The 23,778-nt window shown below is 49.5% G+C and overlaps 1 protein-coding gene across 1 annotated transcript in view; it reads right to left on the reverse strand.

Annotated features, from left to right (window-relative positions):
* LOC123344859 (butyrophilin subfamily 1 member A1-like) overlaps nt 1-23,778 on the reverse strand; it is a 51,170-nt gene that overhangs the window by 19,496 nt on the left and 7,896 nt on the right. The window contains exons 2-4 of the mRNA XM_044981355.1: nt 17,759-17,875; nt 15,773-16,120; nt 13,427-13,708 (exon numbers count right to left, since the gene is read on the reverse strand). Of these exons, the coding sequence (XP_044837290.1) occupies nt 13,427-13,708; nt 15,773-16,120; nt 17,759-17,858 (730 nt within the window). The 5' untranslated portion in view covers nt 17,859-17,875. The remainder of the gene's footprint in view (nt 1-13,426; nt 13,709-15,772; nt 16,121-17,758; nt 17,876-23,778) is intronic.

Raw genomic sequence — 23,778 nt, forward strand, 5'->3', positions numbered from 1 at the left:
TAGGAGGGGTCTGTACCTCTTGTAAAAGGAATTGCTTGTGAGAGGGGTCCCTGAAGAGGGACAGGTGGGTTGGGTGGGAAGGTGGAGGCGAAATCAAACTGAAAGGTGGTATCCCACTTCCACCGTGGCGCAGAACCCACGCTGGGAGGAAATGAGAGAGGCGGTTGTAGAAGAGTGGGAAAGGATCCAGGGAAACATCTGGCGCGCCTTCCTCATGCGTCCCTTCAAAAGTTCTGTTTTGGCCCCGACCGGTGGTTTTAGTGGGGGCCCTGATTTTGACTCCTTTGGGGCCCGAACTGCCTTCTGGCGATTCCCCGGCCACGTCTTCTGCCGAAGTCCTGTCGTGGGCTAGGTGGGGGGGTAAGTGTAGCGAGCTTGATGGTGGAAGGACCTGTGCTGATCACTGGGGTGTGCATTCCCCCAGTGAGCACATGATTTATTTTTGCAGTACCTTTAGGCTTTGCAGCCCTAGGGTCAGTCTTTTTCCAAAATAAGGCCCCTGGCCTTCAAAGGGCAAGTCATGTATAGTATTTCTAGTACTTCAGGTGGAAGGCCTGACACCAGAAGCAAGGAAATTCAGCTCATCCTGCGCACACCTGAAGCCAGAGTCCCAGGCAGCATAGTCTGCTTACGTCCCAATGAAGCATGAAGGGAGGTTCACGCTACCTTCTTTCCCTCTTCCAATAGGGCAGTAAAACTCCTGGCGGCGTCTTGGGGAACCAGTACCATGAAATTTTCCCATAAAGAACTCCCACGGTAATGTAATAGTAAACGACTCGCGTATAGCTTGCTGGTTTTGCCACCCTACAGTACGTTGGAGGCCTTGGAGTCCCATCCATCAGAATATAATTGTGCGGCCCAACAAGCCCATGCGCCTAGCCTCTTTGGAACTATGGGAGCAAGAGCTTGCTGGCCATGGCGTTCCCTCTTGTTGACTGGTTGCACTACTCACGGGAGCACGGATGAGGGTGCACGTACAGAAATTCGTACCCTTTAGAGGGCACCATGTACTCTCCGCTCTACTCCCCTGGCTGAGAGGGGGGATAGAGTTTTGGGGATTGCCAGAAGGGTATCCAGCATTCGCTTGTATAGGCGAATAGAAATGGCAGGGCCACTCTTGTAGGGGTGTCTGCTGATAAGATGTCCACCACTGTATCCTCAATTTCAGGGACCTCATCCATCAGTATATCAATATATCTGAGCCACCCCCGTCACGGAATGGTCTTGAAGCGTCCCTCAGATCAATATGAGAGGAGGGCCATAGGAGGACGCCCCCACCACCATCTCATCTGGTAGAGGAGGAAGAGGAGAGGCCAGGGACAAGAGGGTCTTGTGGGGGCTCCAGTATCATGAGGGGCGGCGTCAAGCTCAGGTGGGGCCAGGGTTGTCCTGCCGGTGGAACCAAAGCCTCATCCGTACCCATTGGTGGGGGCGGCTTATGGACACTCACGCTCTGGCACCTTGTGTTCTGATGTGGCAGACCGTGGAGCATCTGGGGGAGCACATTGGGCATTTGTGGTATGCCCAAGGTGGTCTCAGAAAGACCACTGATGGGGGCCTTGCTCGTGTCCTTGGCTTCTCCGGGAACACATGGCTGGGCACGTCTGAGTCACTGTCCTGTGCATAGGAAGCGCTACTTTTTAGCAGTGATATTACACCGAGGTGTGTCCTCGACGGCCAAGGGGGTGCTGAGAAGACCTTGAGAAGGAGCCACATCTCGGGTTGGTCTTTCTTTTGTTTGGCAAAGCCGGGGAGCGTATAACCGGAAGCTGTAAATAGGTAACCGCGAACGAGACCGTGACCTAACGATCCATATCTGTGTCAGGGAGGTTCGACCAGGAATCTTGATCCCCCTTCCTCCTAGAATGGCTGCGAGATGAGCGGTGGGCCCGGGAGCTTGAGTGGTACCGAGGTGTACCGGGCAGGCGAATGGGAGGCTGAAGTAGTGGGCCCACGTGAGTAGTGACCAGTATCGCGATGGAGAGTGGTGCCGGGACTGCGAGCAGCATCGGGACCGGGATCGGCGACGGGACCAAGAACGCCAGTGGGACCAAGATCTTGATTGGCGCGTCTCAGTGGTTCCCATGGAGGGCGGCCTCAGCAGGGCAGGGTTGCCAATGGAATGAATGACCCACACTGGTGGTGCTGGGGGCTGAGGCAGCGCGGTCTCCGTCATTGTGATCAATTCCCTCGCTGTGGAAAAGGTCTACGGGGTCGATGGAATAGCGAGCTCGACCACAGCGTGAGCCGAGGAGCTTTCGGGCACCGGATTCGACGGCCCTTGCACGACCGGAATCGATGGTGCCGCGGCGGGTCTTAGTGCTGGGCGATCCAGTTTAGGTAGGATGCTCCGTCTAGCGGTGCGGAAGGTGCTGAAGAAGCAGGAGCCTTATGTTGCTTCCTGGGCGGCGGGGACAGGAAGTGGTGCCGAGCCAACATTGGTCGGTGCCGGGGCACCTTCGCGGTACTGGAGCGATCTGGAGCCAAAGGAGCGCTTCTTACGGATGTGGATTGTTCAGCGCTCATTGCCGAGAGTGCTGGACTAAGAGCTGCCTCCATCAGGAGCTACCTGAGACGAAAGTCCCGCTCCTTCTTCGTCCTCGGCTTGAATGCCTTACAAATGCGGCACTTGTCGGGAAGGTGGGATTTCCTGAGGCACTTAAGGCAGGAGTCATGGGGATCCCCCATTGTCATCGTCTTTTGGCACATCGAGCACGGTTTGAATCCTGGTGACCCGAGCATGGGCCCCAGTACCGGGGTGGAGGGAAGGGGCTAATCCCCAATCCCCCCGCAACTATATACACTAACTATATATACAAACGACTAAAACTAACTACAACTGTAAAAACTTGAACTATATACACAACTATCAATAAAGAACTACGAGTAAGCCAGGGAAGTGGAGATCAGCTAAGCCACACTCCGCTGTTCCAACGATTGTCTCGGGCGGTAAGAAGGAACTGAGGTGCCGTTGGGTTGGCAGGGGTATATATCCGGTGCCATAGCGGCGCCACTCCAGGGGGTGACCCAGCCGACCCACCGAGTGCTGCTAGGGTAAAAATATTCCGATGATCATGCACGCGGCGTGCGCACACCTAATTGGAATCGATATAAGCAAGCACTCAAAGAACATGCCACCCTCCTAAACCAAGAGGTGGCACACCTTCTCAACCTGGGTGCGGTGGAGAGGGTACCAGCGGAATTTCAGGGCAAGGGATTTTAGTCCCAATACTTCCTGATCCCAAAGGTAAAAGGCGGGCTCTGGCCCATCCTCGACCTGTGGAACCTCAACAGGTTTATGGTCTGCTACAAGTTCCGCATGGTATCCCTGACCTCCATCACCCCCCCCCCTTAGACCCAGGGGATTGGTTTGCATCCCTGGACCTCCAGGATGCGTATTTCCACATCCATATTTTTGAGGGTCACAAGTGCTTCCTCCGCTTCCTGGTAGGGTGGGACCATTACCAGTTTGCAGTCCTCCCCTTCGGCCTTTCCACAGCCCCCAGGGTTTTTACTAAATGCATGGCAGTGGTGGCAGCCCACCTCCGGAGGAACAGGCTGCAAATTTTCCCTTATCTGGTCGATTGGCTCCTCAAGGGCAGCTCTCAGTCCCAGGTGCAGGCCCAGATGCAATTCCTGCTGTCCACGTGTGCGGGTCTGGGCCTTGTGGTGAATGAGGCCAAGTCCACGTTGATACCGGCCCAGTGCATACACTTCATAGAGGCTCTGCTAGACTCTGTATAGGCCACAGCCTCTCTTCTCCGGGACAGATTCGAGACACTCAAAAGTCTCGTAGCCTTAGTCACGATCTTCCCCGTGACGACAGCAAGGGCGTGCCTATCAACTCCTGGGTCATATGGCAGCATGCACGTCCGTGGTGCGACATGCCAGACTCAGAATGAGGCCCCTCCAACTCTGGTTGGCCTCCCAGTATTCCCAGTCCCAGGGACAGCCTGGACAAGGTAGTCACGATGCCACCCCACGTGGTGGCCGCGCTGCAATGGTGGTCCCTCCCGAGCAATATGCTAAATGGGATCCCCTTCCAGGACACTCCTCCCTCACTAGACACGGTGTTGGATGCCTCGGACCTGGGCTGGGGAGCCCATATAGGGGACATTCAAACCCAAGGCAGGTGGTAGACCTTGAAATTGTCTCTGCACATATACATAAGGGAGCTCAGGGCAGTAAGCCTGGGGTGCATAGCGTTCAGTTTGCACCTTCGTGGGAAGGTGGTCAGAGTCCTCACGGACAACACGGCCGCAATGTATTACATCAACAGGCAGCGGGACATGCGCTCCTTGGCCCTGTGCCACGAAGCCCTGGACCTCTGGGAGTTTTGTATAGCCCACGATATCTCCCTACGGGCCTTCCACCTACCCGGCGCACGCAACGTGCAAGCCGATCACCTCAGCAGGGTGTTTTCCCACCAGTACGAGCGGTCACTCCACTGGGAGGTCGCCCATCTGCTCTTCGAAGAGTGGGGAGCTCCCCAGGTCGACCTCTTCGCTACCGCCCAGAACAGGTGCTGCCCCCAGTTCTGCTCCAGGGCAGGGGCAGAAAGGGAGGTGATCTCAGACGCATTCCCCCTCCGGTGGTCAGGACAACTGCTCTATGCCTTTCCACCCTTCCCCCGGATAGGCGATGTTCTGCAGAAAATAAGGACAGACAGGTCGAGGGTTATCCTCATAGCCCCGGATTGGGCCCATCAACATTGGTATGGGACCCTTCTGCAGCATTTAGGCGGCCCCCCCCGCGAAGGCTGCCACTTTGTCCGGACCTCCTCTCCCAGGACAGGGGATGCCTTCTCCATCCCAACCTGGCAACGCTCCACCTGACAGCGTGGCTGCACCATGGTTAAACCAGGAGGAGGGAAGATGTTCGGAAAGGATGTACGACGAATCCTGCTGGAGAGCAGAAAGCCATCCACACGGCGGACGTTCCTTGCTAAATGGTCTAGGTTCTCCAGGTGGGCAGGGGAGTGGGGTACCTTCCCATCATCTGCATCCCTATAGCTTATTCTCGATTACCTCCTGTCCCTTAGAACCCAAGGGCTAGCTCCTGCCTCCGTTAGGGTTCATTTAGTGGCCATTTCGGCCTTCCACCCTCCGGTGCAAGGTCAATCAGTGTTCTCCCACCAGATGACCTTCTGCTTTTAAAGGGCCTAGATTGTGCATTCCCATACGCCAGGGTCCCGGTCCCACAATGGGATCTGAACCTAGTGTTATCCCGCCTCGCGGGTCCTCCCTTTGAAACCCTTGGTCACGTGTTGCTGGTCCCACCTATCCTGGAAAGTGGCATTCTTGGTGGCTATCACCTCAGCCCGTCAGGTCTCGGAGCTTAGAGACTTGACCTTGGAACCCCCGTGTATGATTTTCCACAAAGATAAGGTCCAGCTTCGCCCACACCCCGCTTTTCTCCCAAAGGTGGTCTCGGCCTTCCATATGGATCGGGACATTTTCCTACCGGTACTCTGTCCTAAGCCCCATTCCTCCAACGAGGAAGGCCGCCTACACAAGCTAGACGTACGTAGAGTGCTGGCCTTCTACCTGTACCGAACCAGGCTGTTCAGGAAGTCCTTGCAACTATTCGTTGCGTTGGCCAAGCGGATTAGGGGGCAACCAGTTTCCATCCAGCACATTTCCTGCTGGATCACCTTGTGCATACGCACATGTTACGACTTGGCAGGGGTTACCCCACTGCCTATAGTGAAGGTGCATTCTACGAGAGCGCAAGCCTCGTCGGCCGCCTATGTCACCCACATCCCTATCCAGGACATATGTAGGGCTGCTACGTGGTCATCTGTCCACACTTTTTTTCCTCGCACTATGCGATCGTCTCCCAAGCACAGGATGACGCCGGGTTTGGTAGGGTGGTACTCCATCCTGATAACCCTTAAACTCCTACCCACCTACATCAGATATAGCTTGGAGTCACCTACTGTGGAATACACAGGAGCAGTCACTCGAAGAAGAAAGGACAGTTACCTGTTCCGTAACTGGCGTTCTTCGAGATGTGTTGCTCTTGTCTAGTCCACATCCTAGCCTCCTTCCCCTCTGTCAGAGTTGTCTGGCAAGAAGGAACTGAGGATGGGGGGAGTGCGCAGCTCCCCTTATAGTGCTATAGAGGCGCCACTCCAGGGGTCGCAGCAGTGCTCCAAAAATTTCCGGCACCAGTGCACGTGGCAAGCCTACTGTGGAATAGACCGGAGCAACACATCTCAAAGAACACCAGTTACGGAACAGGTAACTGTCCTTTTTAAAGGATGTCTAGACTTCATTCCTGTAGTAACAGAACTGCTGATAGGAAAGCAGGAAGAGAGAGAGGTGTGCGTGTGTGTGTCTTAAATGAATAAAGCTACTTTAAGCGAAATTACTGCTTTGTCCAACCCTGAAGAGCTATGAGATCTTTGCTCACCAATTCTCATAAAACTTGTATTTGTTATGCCTTTTTGGTGACTTTTGTATTATGATCTATTATAAATAAAGTGCATTTCATTGATTGATTTTAAAATGAAATTAGTAACTGGAAAAAATGGCCAGTTTTTTTTAAACCTGTGACAATTATAAGCTACTGTATTCTGTCGTTTACTTTCTAGAATCAAAAGTATATGTAAGTATAATCTAAAATTCTCCTGCAAAATGCCGGCTGTGCAAATCCTTCTGTGGCTGGATCATTCTTGTGTTTTTATTTTAAGTACAAAATAAATATGTATAACAAATTTAAAAGTATGTAATTAGTAATTTGATATGTTGGGTGGTGCCTCTTTTTATGTGTTTGCTCCCCTGATGTTAGAACCTGGCTATACCACTGCTGTAGAGGATCTATGGGGGGGCTCTGGGTGGGGAGGTGCAGAGCACTGTGCAGTTGTGGGAGGGCTGTGGGGTCTTCAGCTAGGGGGGCACTGGCAGTGAGAGAATCTGTGGGGGGGGGTGTTCTGAGTGGGTAGGGGAGTGGTCTGGGAAGGCACTGGGCATGGGGGTTTGTGGGAGTCTCTGACCTGGTCTACACTAGGCGTTTAAATCGGTTTTAGGAGCGTAAAACCGATTTAACGCCACAACCGTCCACACTAGGAGGCACCTTATATCGATTTTAATGGCTCTTTAAACCGGTTTCTGTACTCCTCCCTAACGAGAGGTAGTAACGCTAGTATCGGTATTACCATATCGGATTAGGGTTAGTGTGGGCCGCTGATCGACGGTATTGGCCTCCGGGCGGTATCCCACAGTGCACCACTGACCGCTCTGGACAGCATTCTCAACTCGGATGCACTGGCCAGGTAGACAGGAAAAGCCCTGCGAACTTTTGAAATTCATTTCCTGCTTCCCCAGCGTGGAGATCTCATCAGCACAGGTGACCACGCACAGCTCATCTGCAGTTAACAATGCAGTCTCCTGAGAATTGTAAAAGAGCCCCAGCATGGACTGCATGGGAGGTACTGGATCTGATCGATATCTGGGGAGATAACAGATAACAGTGCTAACAGAACTGCGTTCCAAAAGACGAAATGAAAAAGTATTTGAAAGAATTTCTAAGGCTATGACGGATAAAGGCCACAGCAGGGACTCAGTGCAGTGCAGAGTGAAAGTTAAGGAGCTCAGACAAGCCTACCAGAAAACCAAAGAAGCAAACGGAAGGTCCGGGGCAGGTCGAAAAACATGCCGCTTCTATGCTGAGCTGCATGCAATTTTAGGAGGCTGCGCCACAAGTACCCCACCCCTGATCGTGGATTCCGAGGTGGGGGTTGTAATCTCTGCCATGGCTGAGGATTATGCAGACGGGGAAGATGAAGATGAAGAAGAGGAGGAAGACCTAGCAGAGAGCACACAGCACTCCGTGAGCCCCAGCAGCCAGGAGCTTTTTATCACCCTGATGGAATTACCGTCCTCCCAGCCCTCACAAGCCACTATCCCAGACAATGACGCCATGGAAGGGAGCTCTGGTGAGTGTACCTTTGCAAATAGCAAACATTGTTTTTTAAGCAAGCCTTTTTTAATGATTGATTTGCCCTGAGGACTTGGGATGCATTCGCAGACAGTATAGTTACTTAGAAAAGTTTGTTAATATGTCCGGGGATTGAGAGGAAATCCTCCAGGGACATCTCGATGAAGCGCTCCTGTAGGTACTCCAGAAGCCTTTGCAGAAGGTTTCTGGGCAAGGCAGCCTTGTTCCGCCCACCATGGTAGGACACTTTACCACGCCATGCATGTAGCAAGTAATCAGGTATCATTGCGTGGCAAAGCATAGCAGCGTATGGTCCCGGTGACTGCTGGCATTCAAGAAGCATCCGCTCTTTATCTTGTTCTGTTATCCTCAGCAAAGTGATATCGTTCAGGATAACCTGGTTAAAAATCAGGAATTTAAGTAAGGGGGGTGGCCATTTTTCTACTGGGTTCGTGGACTGCAGCAGCTTAAAAAAAAAACTTTCCTGCACGTAGCGAAGCGGGGGGAGGGGAGGAGTGAAATGCCGATGATCTTTTCTGTGTTTGGTCACCGGCGATCTTCCCCAAGCTACCAGACACACAGTGGGTGGGCGGTGGGGGGGGTGGGAAGGTTGTTGATTAGCAGGGAGCTAGCGTGGTATTAGCCATGCGTTGTGGGGGAGGGGTAAATCACTACAGAAGCCGAAAGACAGTGGCTTACCATGGCCGCATGCAAGCTGAATTCTGATGCCTGGACCTGTGTCTGTGAGATCTGTAACTCCAGAGCTGCAAGCACTCACTATGAAGATGAAAAATGCGACCTTGTAGGGAAATCACATGTGCTAGGTGAATAGTGCTGTTCACTGGGAAAGAGTATAACCATTGTTCTGTAAAATGTATCTTTCTAAATATTTATCTCCCTCATGCAGCTGCCAATTTTTCAACCATCCCTCCTCCATCCCAAAGGCTAGCACAGATAAGGCGGAGGAAAAAGAAGACGCGAGATGAGATGTTCTCGGATATTATGGAAGTTACACGCAATGAAAGAGCTCATCTGAATGAGTGGAAGGACGTGGTTTCAAATTACAGGAAAGAGGCCAGTGAACGTGAGGACAGGAGGGACAACCGAGATAAGAGGTGGCGGCAGGAAGACCGGCAGGAAAATCAGCGGTGGCGGCAGGAAGATCAGTGGTGGCGGGATGCAACTCTGGGGCTGCTGCGTGATCAAACTGACATGCTCCGGCGTCTTGTGGAGCTTCAGGAACGGCAGCAGGATCACAGAGTGCCGCTGCAGCCCCTGTATAACCACCCTCAACCCTCACCATGTTCCACATCCTCCTCACCCAGACGTGTAAGAACGCGTGGGGGGAGGCTCCGTGCACCCGCCCACTCCACCCCCGTGGACAGCCCAACCAGAAGGATGTCGTTACTGTGAATTTTTTTTTAATGGCCTTCTCCATCCCTCCTATCCTCCTCCCAAACCACACCCTTACTTCTCTCCCTCTTTTTATAATGAATCAATAAAGAATTCATGCTTTTTAAATGAGAGTGGCTTTATTTGCATAAGTAAGCTGTACTCGAAGGGGGAGGGGGAGTTGCTTACAGGGACTGAGTCAATCAAGGGGGTTGGGTGTTCATCAACAAACACAGCAGTCACACTGTACCCTGGCCATTGATGAAGCTCGTTTTCAAAGCTTCTCTGATGCGCACCGCTTCCTGGTGTGCTCTTCTAATCTCCCTGGTGTCTGGCTGCGCATAATCAGCAGCCAGGTGATTTGCCTCAGCCTCCCACCCCGCCATAAAAGTCTCCCCCTTACTCTCACAGAGATTGTGGAGAATACAGCAAGCAGTAATAACATAGGGGACATTGGTTTGGCTGAGGTCTGAGCGAGTCAGTAATGTCCGCCAGCGCGCCTTTAAACGGCCAAATGCACATTCCACCACCATTCTGCACTTGCTCAGCCTGTAATTGAACAGATCCTGACCACTGTCCAGGCTGCCTGTGTATGGCTTCATGAGCCATGGCATCAAGGGGTAGGCTGGGTCCCCCAGGATAACGACAGGCATTTCAACATCCCCAACTGTTATTTTCTGGTCTGGGAAGTAATTCCCTTGCTGCAGCCGTTTAAACAGAGTAGTGCTTCTGAAGACGCGAGCGTCATGAACCCTCCCTGGCCATCCCACGTGGATGTTTGTGAAACGTCCCTTGTGATCTACCAGTGCTTGCAGCACCATTGAAAAGTACCCCTTCCGGTTTACATACTGGGTGCCCTGGCGCTGCGGTGCCAAGATAGGGATATGGGTTCCATCTATCGCCCCCCCACAGTTAGGGAATCCCATTGCAGCAAAGCCATCCACTATGGCCTGCACGTTTCCCAGAGTCACAACCTTTCGTAGCAGCAGCTTAGTGATTGCTTTGGCTACTTGCATCACAGCAGCCCCCACAGTTGATTTTCCAACTCCAAATTGATTCCCGACTGACCGGTAGCTGTCTGGCGTTGCAAGCTTCCACAGGGCTATCGCCACTCGCTGCTTCTCTACTGTGAGGGCTGCTCTCATCTTGGTATTATGGCGTTTCAGGGCAGGGGCAAGCAAGTCACAAAGTTCCATGAAAGTGCCCTTACGCATGCGAAAGTTTCGCAGCCACTGGGAATCGTCCCACACCTGCAACACAATGCGGTCCCACCAGTCAGTGCTTGTTTCCCGGGCCCAAAATCGGCGTTCAATGGATAGAATCTGCCCCATTACCATCAGGATCTCCAAAGCGCAGGGGCCCGCGGTTTGAGAGAATTCTGTGTCTACGTCCTCATCACTGTCATCGCCGCGCTGCCGTATCCGCCTCCTCCTCGCCTCGGATTCAAGGTCCTGGTTCACCATAGACTGCACGAGAGTGCGCGAGGTGTTTAAAACATTCACGATTGCGGTATGGAGCTGAGCAGGGTCCATGCTTGCTGTGCTATGGCATCTGCACAGTTCACCAAGCAAAAAAAGGCGCAAAACGGTTGTCTGCTGCTCAGGGAGGGAGGGGTGAGGCTGTACCCAGAACCACCCGCGACAATGACTTTTGCCCCATCAGGCACTGGGATCTCAACCCGGAAATGCCAAGGGGCGGGGGAGGCTGCGGGAACTATGGGATAGCTACGGGATAGCTACCCACAGTGCAACGCTCCAGAAATCGACGCTAGCCTCGGACCATGGACGCACACCACCGATTTAATGTGTTTAGTGTGGCCGCGCGCACTCGATTTTATAAAATCTGTTTTACACAACCGGTTTATGCAAATTCGGAATAGTCCCGTAGTGTAGACGTACCCTCTGGGTGGTGTGGCACTGGGCCTAGAGTCGGAGGGGTGCCGGGCAGGGGCTCTGAGTGGGTGGGGGAGTGATCTGGGAGTGCACTGGGCAGGGGGGTTTGTGGGGGTCTCTGGATGGTGCAGCACTGGGTGAAGGGAGTCAGAGGGGTTCAGGGCAGGGGATTTGTGGGGGTCTCTGGGTGGTGTGGCACTGGGCATAGGGAGTCGGAGGGGTGCTGGGCAGGGGGTTTGTGGGGGTCTCTGGGTGGTGTGGCACTGCGCGTAGGGAGCCAGAGCGGTGGTGTGGCACTGCGCTTAGGGAGCCAGAGGGGTGCTGAGCAGGGGGTAGCATGGTGCAGCATGGGCCCACCCCCAAGGGGAAGAAGCACGATGGCAGTGCAGGGCTGGGCTGGACAGTGTGTGTCTGGCAGCTCCCGGTTTGTAAACAGTGCCCTTGTACTGGGCTGGGTGGAGTGGGGCTGTCCCTGCCGTACCATGACCCATCTCCCATTGCCCTGGGCAGCCCCTCGCTCTGAGGACTCTGCCCCCCTGCCCCATGTCCACATTTCCACAATGGGGGCCCACAAAAGGTTAATCCGGCCCTGTTTGGGGTGCAGGCTCTGGGATGGAGTTGGCGGTGCAGTAGGGTTGCAGGCTATGTAGAGTTTGAGTGACGGGTACAGGCTCTGACCTGGGGCAGGGGATTGGGGTACAGGAGGGGGTACAGACATGTGGGCTCTGGGAGGGAGTTACCAAATCAGCACGTTGTATAAGAGAAAGGAGCTGCAGTGATTTCATAGAGACATAGAAACTGATAGAAGACTCTTTTACATAGTCAAAATCTGAGAGGCAGAGTTTGAGGGAGGGAGGGGGCGTCTGTACAATACTTCCCCACATTCAGTCTCCTGGCTGGAGCAGTAACAGCCCCGCAGCACTTGTATAGGCTAGAGAGGAGCTGCGGTGTCTAAGCTTTGACAGTCTAGGAATTGGGCTGCCGGTGCCTTTAAGGCCCAGCCCCAGGAACCCGCCCCTGCTCTTGGGCTGACACGCGGCGTCCCGGGAGCAGAACGAAAACAGCCTGTGCCCCCCCCAACCCCGACACCCCCAGATCTGCGAGCGCAGCAGGTGGCTCATCCCGAGGGGCCACTGTTCCCCCCCACGCCGTCCCTAAACGGGGGTTTTGTCCCCGCACAGGGTCTGGCAGCGTCTCCCCACCCCCGGGCTTAACCACGGCTCCCACCCCCGACCCCCGATTTTCCCCCTTAGCCCCTCTCCTGCCGCTACCTACAGCAGCTTGACCCCACCAGCCAGTAAATTTCTGCCCCCTGCTCAGACCCTGGCAGCCCCCCCGCTGCGATTTGCCCCCTCGAGCCTTTTAAACCCCCACAAAGAGCAGGCAGCAAATCGTAAGTAGAAGTGAGGGCAGAGAGAGGGCAGTGGCGACAGCAGAGGTTACTGGGCGTGCTCAATTTGGGTGCACATGCTCAGGGCAGCCGAAGTAGGGAATCAGGAGCGGAAGCTGTTTCTGTCATCACACCTGCTCTAACATTTTTGCCGCCCCAAGCAAAAAAAAAAAAAAAAAAAGAGTGCAGCGCCTCCCGGTCCAAGTCCCTACACAGCCCAAGTCCCCGCCCACCCCGCACCGCGTTGCGCTGCCCAAGTCCCCGCGCCCCCCAGCGCTGCCTGGCCAAACCAAAAACAACAAAAACAAACTCCGATCGCCGCCCCCTCCCAAGGTGCTGCCCCAAGCACGTGCTTGGTATGCTGGTGCCTGGAGCCGGCCCTGGGTTTACAGGGCTCTACAGCTCACAATCAAGCCTGAGTACAAAATTTACCACATTCAAAAAAAATCATTAAGGTGAATTTAAGGTTACAGGAACCTACTGCATCAGTGGATTGAGTGAAAGTTCCCTCTCAAAAAGGTTGGAAGGTGTGTGTGTGCGTGCATGCGTGTGCACACACGCACGCACACTAGAATATCAGGAAAGTCAAACTTAAGATTCAATTTACATGAAATTCAAAATATTGATAGTCTGAACACTCACAATTAAGGGGATTAAATTCCTTAAAATGTAACCCTGTAAAAACACTATCTTCTGTGTTTATGCATGGATTATGAGATATCCAACACAGATGTTTCAGTTCTTTTCTTCCCATGTTTTGTTTAGTTTCTAGTGGTGGTGAGTTCAGTGTGTGATTTGGATGGTAACTGACCTGCTATATACACTGCTGATTCCTTTTCTTGATTGAGGACGGTGTTCCTGATGCAACAGGACAAGTTTTGGTTTGAATGTTTTTTCACAACAATCGCACTTTCTGTTTCAAACAGGTCATTATCGCCTCGGGATGTTGTTTCAGAGAGTGATGGTAAATCTCGCCCACTCAGATCTTTCCACAGCACTTCAGGCTCTGGGTACCAACCAGCTGATAGACAAACCACCCGAATCCCTCCATCCTGGTGACCCTCCACAGAGATGAGAGGAGCAGAGCCTAGACCTAAGGGGAAAATACATAAAGGTGTCAATTCCATATGTTAATAAAGCAGAAGGGACAGTTTGTGGATCCCTTACTCACACTAGAAAGCACTAATTCATGTGGGTAGTCAGTAGATGGGATAAATGAATACTGCAATGTCTGAAATCCCAATACTCATACAAAAATATTTAAAATAGTTTCACTGAGTCAGTCATCTCAACACAGGAGCAACTGAGTGCTGACACCTTTGGAAATATTACAATGTAGATAACTGAATAGGATCTGAACTTTAGAAAATCTGATCATTAGTGCATTGGATAGATCTAGTTATTTAAACAAAAATCTAATTGGTTCATGGTGAAAGTGTTAAAGAGCAGGGGAAAAATGCTCAGTCTTGTCTAAGAATGATAAATGCATAATTTCCCCTCCCCACTAGGACACTCTGCACTCCATATCCACCATAGTAATATGATTATGGTATAAGTATGATATAATTATGTTGCATCTTGTACAAGATGTGTCATGTAAGGTGTCAATGGAAAAGTTATGATTGGCTGAATGATTATCCTATGTGTATGTATGTATCATACTTGTATCTGGAGTTATTAATATTGACTATGCATCTGTATTTCAAATGTGCTTGCCCTGAGTAACAGCCACAACTAGCCTTTCAGGTACAACAGTGAAGATGCTAGACAGTGCTAATGGCCCATCAGCAAAAACAGTGGGCCATGGAAAAGTCCTGTTCTCACCGGGGGACACTTCAGACAGACTATGGATAATGGCTGCCATGACTCATCAAGCATTCAGGGGCATGTGACTAGACCCATGATACTGAATTCCATTCTGATATCTGTATTTTCCTACAAACTGGGCTAGGAACTTGGAACAAAGGGGTTCCCGCCATATAAAAGAAACTGTAAAAGGGGGAAGTGACATCACCAATTGGCCTCACTTGCCCCACAACTCAACATCTGGATATACCTCTGGAAGAGCACAGACTTTGAACTGGGGAAGTGATGGTCCCAGGTGGGAAAGGTGGAAACCCTGCCTGTGTATGAAACATCTATAAACTGCTTGTACTATCTAACAGGATGAGGCACTTTTTGATTCAAATCCTGTGTGGTGTATTAGGCTTAGATTGAGTTTTTGTTTATTTGCTTAATAATCAACTTGATCTCTTTGCTATTACTTATAATCACTTAAAATCTATCTTTCTGTAGTTCATAAATCTATTTATATATATATTACCTAAAATAGTGTGGTTTGAGTGGAGTCTCAGCCATTTAACAAAAGGTTTTTGTGTATATTCCTCTCCATATCGAGGGAGGGGCGAAGTGGGTAATTGTAATAATCTTTACTGGTCAGACTTTTGACCAGGGCAGGACGATACAGATCCAGGGTCCTAGGTTGGGGATCTGGGGGGTGTTTTGGCTGAAGCTTCGCTATTGCTGGTTCATGGGTGCCTGGCCAGATGCATTCATGCACAAAGATGGGTGTGGTCCCTGCCTGTGGATGTTGGTGTGAGTTCAAGTGTGGAGGGTTTTGCAGCTTGTCACAACATCACGGTGCAAGAGGGAACCCAGATTGGTGAGACAGAGGGCTCAGCTTTACCTCAGTTCCAAATAGTATCCCAGGGGAACCCATCACACCCACCACCATTATACAGTCTTAGCAAATAAGAATACTGCATTTGATTTTAAGTACACCTGTCAGGAACAACCAACAGTGAACCAATAAGATGGTCAGTCCCATCTTAGCCACACATCCTAGAAATGACTGCAGAGCAACTGGAAGGCCATGTGTGTCCAGAAGTCTTTCCCCTCTTGACTAAAGACCTCTTTGGGGTCAGTCAAGATTGGGTGAGAAAGTGCCTTGGCCATCCTGAAAATGTTTTTAACAACATGGTGGGAAAGTTTCCAACTTTCAAAGTTTCCAGTTTTCCTGGTATGAAAGTGGCTGTTTGCCGAAAGTTAGATACATTGTGTTATTGTGAAATATTTCATAATCAGGGAGTTACACTTGTAATAGGGAAGAATAAAGCCTGCAGACCACACACAGCTAAAACTGACAGGAGCTACTGACCTGCTACTCGCAGTTCCAATACAGTTTCTCCATAAAAAGTATCATCTTGAACAAAACAGAGGTATCGTCCTTCATCAGCCTGTCTGATATTGAGAATCCTCAGGGGAACAATCCCATCTCCAAGTCCGGCTTTCAAAAGCTCTGTCCTTCTGTGATACTCTGGCCTCTGCCCTTCATACTGATCCTTCCCATCAAGATACAGGTGCACAAAGGATGCAAACTCAGATCGGAACCATCTCACCTCCATGTTTGCAGCACTCATGCTGGGGGACAGGTGACAGGGTAACACAGTTTCCTGACCCAGGATGGCAGTGACAGAGTCAGAGGGTCCAATCACTGTGAACTTTGCTGGAAAATGCACCATGAAAGTAACAACAACAAAAAGCAGGTCAGAGGAAAATGGCAATTTGATATGAAGGACACAGCCAAGAGGTTCCATTTCAGACAAACTTTCCAAAAACTTCAGCCAGGGACAAACACCAGCATGGAACATTTCAGCCTGAATGTTTAAGAGAAAACAGCGCTCATGGGCAGCGGGACTGGGGCTCTGTTATGAGAAAACTCAGCCTCAGTGTATGGCACAGGCACACAGCTCTGAGATGGGGCGTGGAGCTGATAACAGACAAGTTCAGCGCATGGCCCAGGCACAGAGCACAGTGGGGAGCTAAGAATTGGTAGGCTCAGTGCATGAGAGAGGCACACAGTGTTGACCCGGGATGGGAAGCTGAAGACAGGTGTATTCAGTCCATGTCACAGTCACACATCAGAGAAACTGAGGCAGAGAAATGGTAATGGACATTTTTGATGTGTAGCTGAGACAAGCTTACTATTTAACAGCCCATTTTCCTGAGTGTTCTCAAATTGACACGCTTACTGACGTTGCCATGACATTTGCTGGGCCTCAGCAGGAATAAGGGTAGGGTTGGTGGGCCATATTTGGTGTTCTTTCAACAAGGTGTTCCTGAGACATGGCCACATTGCTAGAGCTAATTTTTGGACAAGTGTGGTTCAATACTTCGCATGCTCAAGAGACCAAATAACCAAACTTAGTGAACATTATTGTCTAAAGACAAAACAATGCACGACATAAAGGAGCCATATACATCTTCCTCCCAGGAAGCGAGTCTTATCTTGCAGTATACTCACTTTACACAAAAGGTGTGCTAGAAAAATACACCCCAAACCCACTTATACCACAGCTGTTTACAAGTGAAAAAGCACTTTAATAGTCATGTAAGATCCAACCCACCATTTCTGGATATCACATTCCAAACCTGATGGGTGTTGAGGTACATCCCAACCAGTGCTAGGGCACATCTTTCATGGCTTTGATAGGCTTCCTATTTTCTATTGTGAAGGCTAACTTCAGATTTGTAAAGAGTTGCGGGATATTAGATATTGGTGAACAGAATTGTGGGAAAACCATCATACATTCAGTTAACTCAACTTCCCAACTCTCTCTCTCGCTCTCTGTCTCTAATGTATATTATAGGACTACCATGCACATAATGCCTAATAATATGGTGTATACTACACCTAACATATATGTATTAGCGAACAGGCCCAATTTAAAAAAGTCACATGACATCAATATATTCTGGTTCATCTTATGTTTTTGTGCACATCAGTTTCAAACTAGGGCTCTGATCTTTTTTACATCTGAAACCCACTAAGTTATTTTATTTTATTTATTATTGTGATTATTAAACACTTCAGTAAGTGTCCACCCAATGCTTTGGGCATCTTTGACAATCTTTTAAAAATACTTGTGTGAAGAAACAGACCTGGGCACTATTCCAAGAGCAAATAAAATAACCCGGCAGCAACACAATCAGAGCAAAGATTGAATAATGATGGTGCTGATCTTGCTGTTTGATTAAATTCACACACTGTTAGTTCTATTGACTTTGAGTGCAGCATGTTGTTAAGATACTTCAGTGGCCTAAATAAATCCTTTAAGGAACAGCAGACACGGCAGATTCCTACCTGATTCCATCCTGTGAACATAACAAGTAAAGAAGAAAATAATAAACCCAGAGAGAGGGAAGCAGGCTCTGGAGCTGTGGCAGAATGAGAGAACCTTCATCTTCACTGTAACTTGATCTAGAAAACAGGAAGGAGGAAAAAATGATCATAGTGAGTACAATACTGAAAAACATTAAATCATTAAAGTCAAACATTAAAGAGGGCACAGTAAATAAATACATTGTTACGTGAACTCTTTCATATTATGAAGTTAGAACAGACGTTCAATTAAAGTTGAAAAGGTGATTTCTTTACAAGTCTGATTTTTCCCCATCCCTACAAAATCCATGTTAAAAAAAAAAGGTCAGGTCGGTGTAAAAGTTGCTAGAAATTCTACCAATGGAGAAAAAAGATTTAAGGAATTAGAAAGCGTGCGTGTCAGAAAGAGAGATTCTCATTTGTATTTTTTTTACCCATTTATTTTCTTTCGACATATCAGAAGCAAAATGATTCAGTCCCATAAACAAAGTTATAAGTAACATGGAACACAGAGGAAGATGCTTCATAAAATTAGATTTGCAAGAGCTTGTAACTTACTTTACAAAACAGAAATATACAGTAAATTAATTCATAGCAAATCTCCCTTTGAAGGCATTGAGAGCAAGATCAGGTCCAGTTCTCTTGACTAAAACATCAGAGCAAAGAAATAGATTCTTAAATCAAATACCCAGAATAGTCTGGAGTTACATTACACTGAAAGGAGAGGGGAAAATAGCTCATGTATCATTTTGAATATATAGTTCAAATGCAAAGTTTGTATTTAGAGTCAGACACATCTATCCTGGGATTATTAGATCATTTTGCAGTTAATAATTCACACAGGGAATAAATGTCTACTAGGAGATATCAAAGAACAAGGGAGATGGCATTCAAGTGACAGAAGCTCACCTACCTGATACATCCTGGAAATAAGCTTTGGAACAGTTTTGAGCTCTCTCTGGTGTTCCAAGGTTTTCTAAAAGCCTCATCCATTCTCCTCTCGTTAGTTTACATTGTCAGTGACTATTTCAGTGATGAGACTGAAAAAATAATTCTTACTAAGATATTACAGAGACAACGAGTTGAATCCTGGTCTTTCCTTCCGTATTTCTGCCAAAATGATGTTTATTTTTTATTGGACACTGAAGTGTCTCTCTTGATGCCGTCCAAAAGCAAAAGTAGAAAAGGAACTGGAATGCTATGGTGAATTTCAGTCCCTACCACACCCTTGTTCCGGTTTAGAGATAACGATCCTCCCCCAAAGAAGTCCTCCTAGGGTGCCAGTGTTGGTGGCAGCAGAGTCAAATATCCAAGTGCCCCCAATCTGGCTGGAGGCAATGAGAATTTCAGAGAGGCTCAGCTTCTTACTCCTCAAGAACTGCTAAATTCTGTCATAATAAGCATTATATTCTTCATCTCATGCTCCAAAGGGAAACTCTCCTTTTAATTTCTTCAGTAATAAACAGCCTTTGTCCTGCTCCACTGGAGTTTATGGTGAAGGGAGTGTCTTTACTGCTCTAAGGTTGAAGGTTAAAGCCCAACTCATCTCTGTTCACAGGCAGGAGTTAAACAGGGTTCAAACTGTGTTAGTTGATTCTAAGTTCTGATTGGTCAGCAGACCTGGTGCTCTCTTTGTGACAGGATCCCCGGGGCACAATCTGGAACTGGGGTACTGCTGTGCCCCCTTAACTCTCCAACCTAGGGTGTCTCTCACAATGCTTTGCTAGTGACAAGAAACAACCCCCTCCAGGTGCTGTTATCACTCAGCAGAACAGCAGGGGGAGCCCCACACCCAGCTAAATTGTCTGAATGCTCCCAGAGCCAATCATGAATCACACAGAGAAAGGAACCAGCCGATTCACCCCAGGTCCCAGCCTTATTCCCCAGAGTTGTACCATCTTGTCCTGGCCAGAAGCCTGACCAGTGTACGTTCATTACCCAGTCCACGCCCCCCCCCCCCCTTCAATGTGAAGAAGACGTGCATCAGCTTTTGTAAACTGAGCTAAGATTTCCCAGGCACGTCCATCAAAACACACTGTTTTTGGTAACATATAAAATAGATTTATTATCTACAGAAAGATCGATTTTAAGTGCTAGGCATAAAAGGGCAGATTTTTACCAAAGAAAATAAAAGGTAAATGTACAATCTAAATCCTGCACCCCACACTTCCCAAGATGGCAGCTGAGTTTTCTCTAGCAGCAGCAGGATTGGGGAGGAGGGATAGCTCAGTGGTTTAAGCATTGGCCTGCTAAACCCAGGGTTGTGAGTTCAATCCTTGAGGGGCCACTTAGGGATCTGGGGCAAAAATTGGTCCTGCTAGTGAAGGCAGGGGGCTGGACTCGATGACCTTTCAAGGTCCCTTCCAGTTCTAGGAGATTAGTATATCTCCAATTTAAAAAAAAAAAAAGAATTGGCTGCTTTAAATGCTATATTTACAATACCCACCGCCGCCACCACTACCGCCGCAGAGATTGTACCCTGGGCCTGTAGCCCCACAAGTACCAACCCCCTTGAGCCAAGGGAACTACCTCATTGGCTACTTGGGAGTAAGTGGAACCAGCCACTAGGGGGCACCGCACTCCCACAGCCTACCCAATGGTTACACCCATAGATGAGTGAATCCGACTCCCCCCACCAACCCTTCACTAAAAATACATTCAGGATCAACTCCCGCCAGCACAGAAGATGGGCTGGACCCCACTGAATCCCTCTCACATATCATGCAGTCCCCCCGCATATCTGGGTTGGTGGCACCCATTGCAGATACCCATCGCCACAGGTTCTTTTATGCACAATGTAGGCTCCAGCAATAAAACCCAGACACCTTATTCGAGCTCTCAGGCATCTCTCTTGTCTCTCTGCACTAAGCCTTCAGCCACTTGGAATTGCTCACTGCCTTCCCGAATCGGTTTCTAGTTGATATTCTGGGCGTGTCACTGGTAATACCTTTGTCTGATCTTTTGAAGACATTTTGCTGCAGTAACTGGAACTTGGGAGACTTTTTTTTTCTTAAGTTTTTTTGTTTTGTTTGTTTTTTGACTGAATGGCGCACTGGAGAGAGGTGATGGATTGATGGCTCTGGTACCTAGAGTCACCTCTGTTCCTGTAGAACAGGAGAACAGCAGGGCCGGCCAGCCCCCCCATGATTCCCCAATGATGGGCTTCTGTAGATAAATCTCTGATAATTTTCATTTGACTTTACATTGTGCCTCTTCATCTAAACTTGTAGTGGGTCTACCCCCGTGCGACCTCTGTTTTCATGAGACTTTGTATCAAAGCCTCATATAGAAACCTTGAACTGATTAGCCTTGGTATATGGAAACTTTGTATCACAGCCTCATGTAGAAACTTTGCATTGCCCTTGTTATAATGTTATAGCCCCTAAGGATAGAATAAGCTAGAAGAAAAGTGTCTCTTTGCTAAGAATAGACTAAGATTTCCCCCTACCCCTTAATCAATTGTCCTGTTGAATGAACGAGGTGTGAATGAGGAAGGCATGGAAGGCAGCACCTCCAGACAGCTGCAACAGTTGGAGAGGGGATGGAAACCAGACGTAAGGACAATAAAACTTGTCAAGTGGGCTCACGTACTTGTAAAACAATATCATTCTTGTGTTTATATTTTAAGTACAAAATAAATATGTATAACAAATTGAAAAGTAGGTAATTAGTAATTTGATATTTCAGGTGGCACCTTTTTTTGTGTGTTCACTCGCCCTGATGTCAGAACCTGGCTATGCCACTGGTGGCCACCAGGATTATGGCTACGGGAGTGGCCATGCTCCAAGTTTCTGTCCTCTCCTAGGCAGTAAAGAGAACCAGGAGGCGGCGCAGCAAACCTCTGGCCATGGCTCCGCTCACCCTAAGCCGTCTTTGGAGGCCAAACCGGCCTTGTGAAGGCAATCAAGGACGGTGTCTCACATCACAGTCTGGATCCATTCCACCTTACCTTCTTGTCCAAACTATCCCCTTTCTACCATGCATGGTCCCATATCACCTCGGACCGTTGGGTACTCTGCACAGTAGAGAGGGGATCCTCCATAAAGTTCTGTGCCTTCCTGCCCTTCCACCCTCCTTCCCTGTCCCTCTTCAGGGACCTTTCTCACAAGCAACTCCTTATCCAGGAGGTGCAGTCAGTCCTATCTCTAGGGGCAGTGGAGGAGGTCCCTCAGGAGCACAGGGATGAGGGCTTTTATTCATGGCATTTCCTAATTCCAGAAGCCAACGGTGACCTCAGGCCTATCTTGGACCTGCAAGAACTCAACAAGTTCCTGAAGAAACTCAAGTTCCACACGGTCTCTTTGGCCTCCATCATCCCCTTACTGGATCCAGCTGACTGGTGTGCTGCCCTCGACTTGAAGGTCATGAACTTTCATATCGCGATCATTCAACCCCACAGGAAGTCCTCAGGTTCACAGTGGACAACATCCACTACTAATATGCAGTCCTCCCGTTTGGCATGTCAGTAGCACCTCGGGTTTTCACCAAGTGCATGGCAGTCGTCACTGCATTCCTGTGCAGACACCAGATACAGGTGTTTACATACCTCAACGAGTGGCTGATCAAAGGCCGCTCCAGGACTCAGGTGGAAGCGCAAGTCAAATTCATCACAGCCACCTTCGACAACCTGGATCTCCTTTAAACAAGACAAAATCCACTCTGTCCCCTGTCCAGAGGATAGAGTTTATAGTGGCAGTATTGGACTTGACCCAGGCCACGGCATACCTGCCAGCAGTATGGTTTCAGGTACTGACCGATATCATTCGAGACCTCAGACAGTTTCCCACCACCATGGTGAGAAATTGTCTGAAACTCCTGGGACACATGGCTGCCTGTACCTATGTGGTGCAGCGTGCCAGACTCAGGCTTAGACCTCTTCAGTTGTAGCTGGAGTCAGTGTATTGACCAGCCCAGGACAGCTTGGACAGAACTGTGACCCTGCCTTGCCCGGTCCTCGACTCCCTCCTGTGGTGGGTCACCTTCAGGAGGTTTGCTCAGGGGTCCCCGGCGCTGCTCCACAGCCGTCTCTGTCACCTGTGATGGATGTACCAGACTTGGAATGGGGGGCTCATCTGGGGGACCTCAGGACTCAAGGTCTCTGGTCTCAGGCCGACCTGTCTCTCCACATCAATGTCAGAGAGCTGAGAGCGGTACAACAATCATGCCCGACCTTCCGGGCACACCTAATGGGTCATTGTGTATCAGTTATGATGGACAATACAGCAGCAATGTTCTATATCAACAAACCGAGGTAAATGCTCCTCTCCCCTGTGCCGAGAAGCCCCCATGCTGTGGGACTTCTGGGTAGAACGTTCAATACACCTACAAGCTTCATACCTCCCTGGGGTACAGAATGAGCTGGTTGACCACCTCAGCAGGTTGTTCCATGGCCAAGAGTAGTCCCTTTACCCAGACATCACAAATTCAATTTTCCAGGGACGGGAATATCCCCAGATAGACCTAGTTGGTATGCGAAACAATAGGAAGTGCCAGCAGTTCTGATCCTTCCAGAATCACATCCCAGCTCTGCCATGGACACATTCTTTCTCCATTGGGGAGGTTCCCTCCTGTACACATTTCCGCCCATACCGCTAGTTCACAAGGTACTCCTCAAAATCCGGAGGAAATGAGCTCAGGTCATATTGATAGCACCAGCCTGGGCCTATTAGCACTGGTACATCTCTCTCCTAGACAATGTCAATGGAGGCACTGGTCATCGTTGTCAATGGAGGAACTGGTCACTTTTCCCAGAACTTCTCATGCAAGATCACAGTTGGCTTCAGCACATGAACCTCAAGTCCCTTCACCTCAGAGCATGGAAGCTCCATGGTTGCAGGGCCGGTGCAACCACTAGGCAAACTAGGCAGCCGCCTAGGGGGCCAAGATTTGGGGGCGCCGCTGCCAATCAAGACGCTGGCTGCAGATCGCAGACTGTAGGGAAGGAGGACATATATGATAAGAACCACACGCCAAGTGAATTGCTTTCCTGCCATTTAGAAAGC

The sequence above is a fragment of the Mauremys mutica genome, chromosome 12 (genome assembly GCF_020497125.1).
Source record: "Mauremys mutica isolate MM-2020 ecotype Southern chromosome 12, ASM2049712v1, whole genome shotgun sequence".
Taxonomy (NCBI): domain Eukaryota; kingdom Metazoa; phylum Chordata; order Testudines; family Geoemydidae; genus Mauremys; species Mauremys mutica.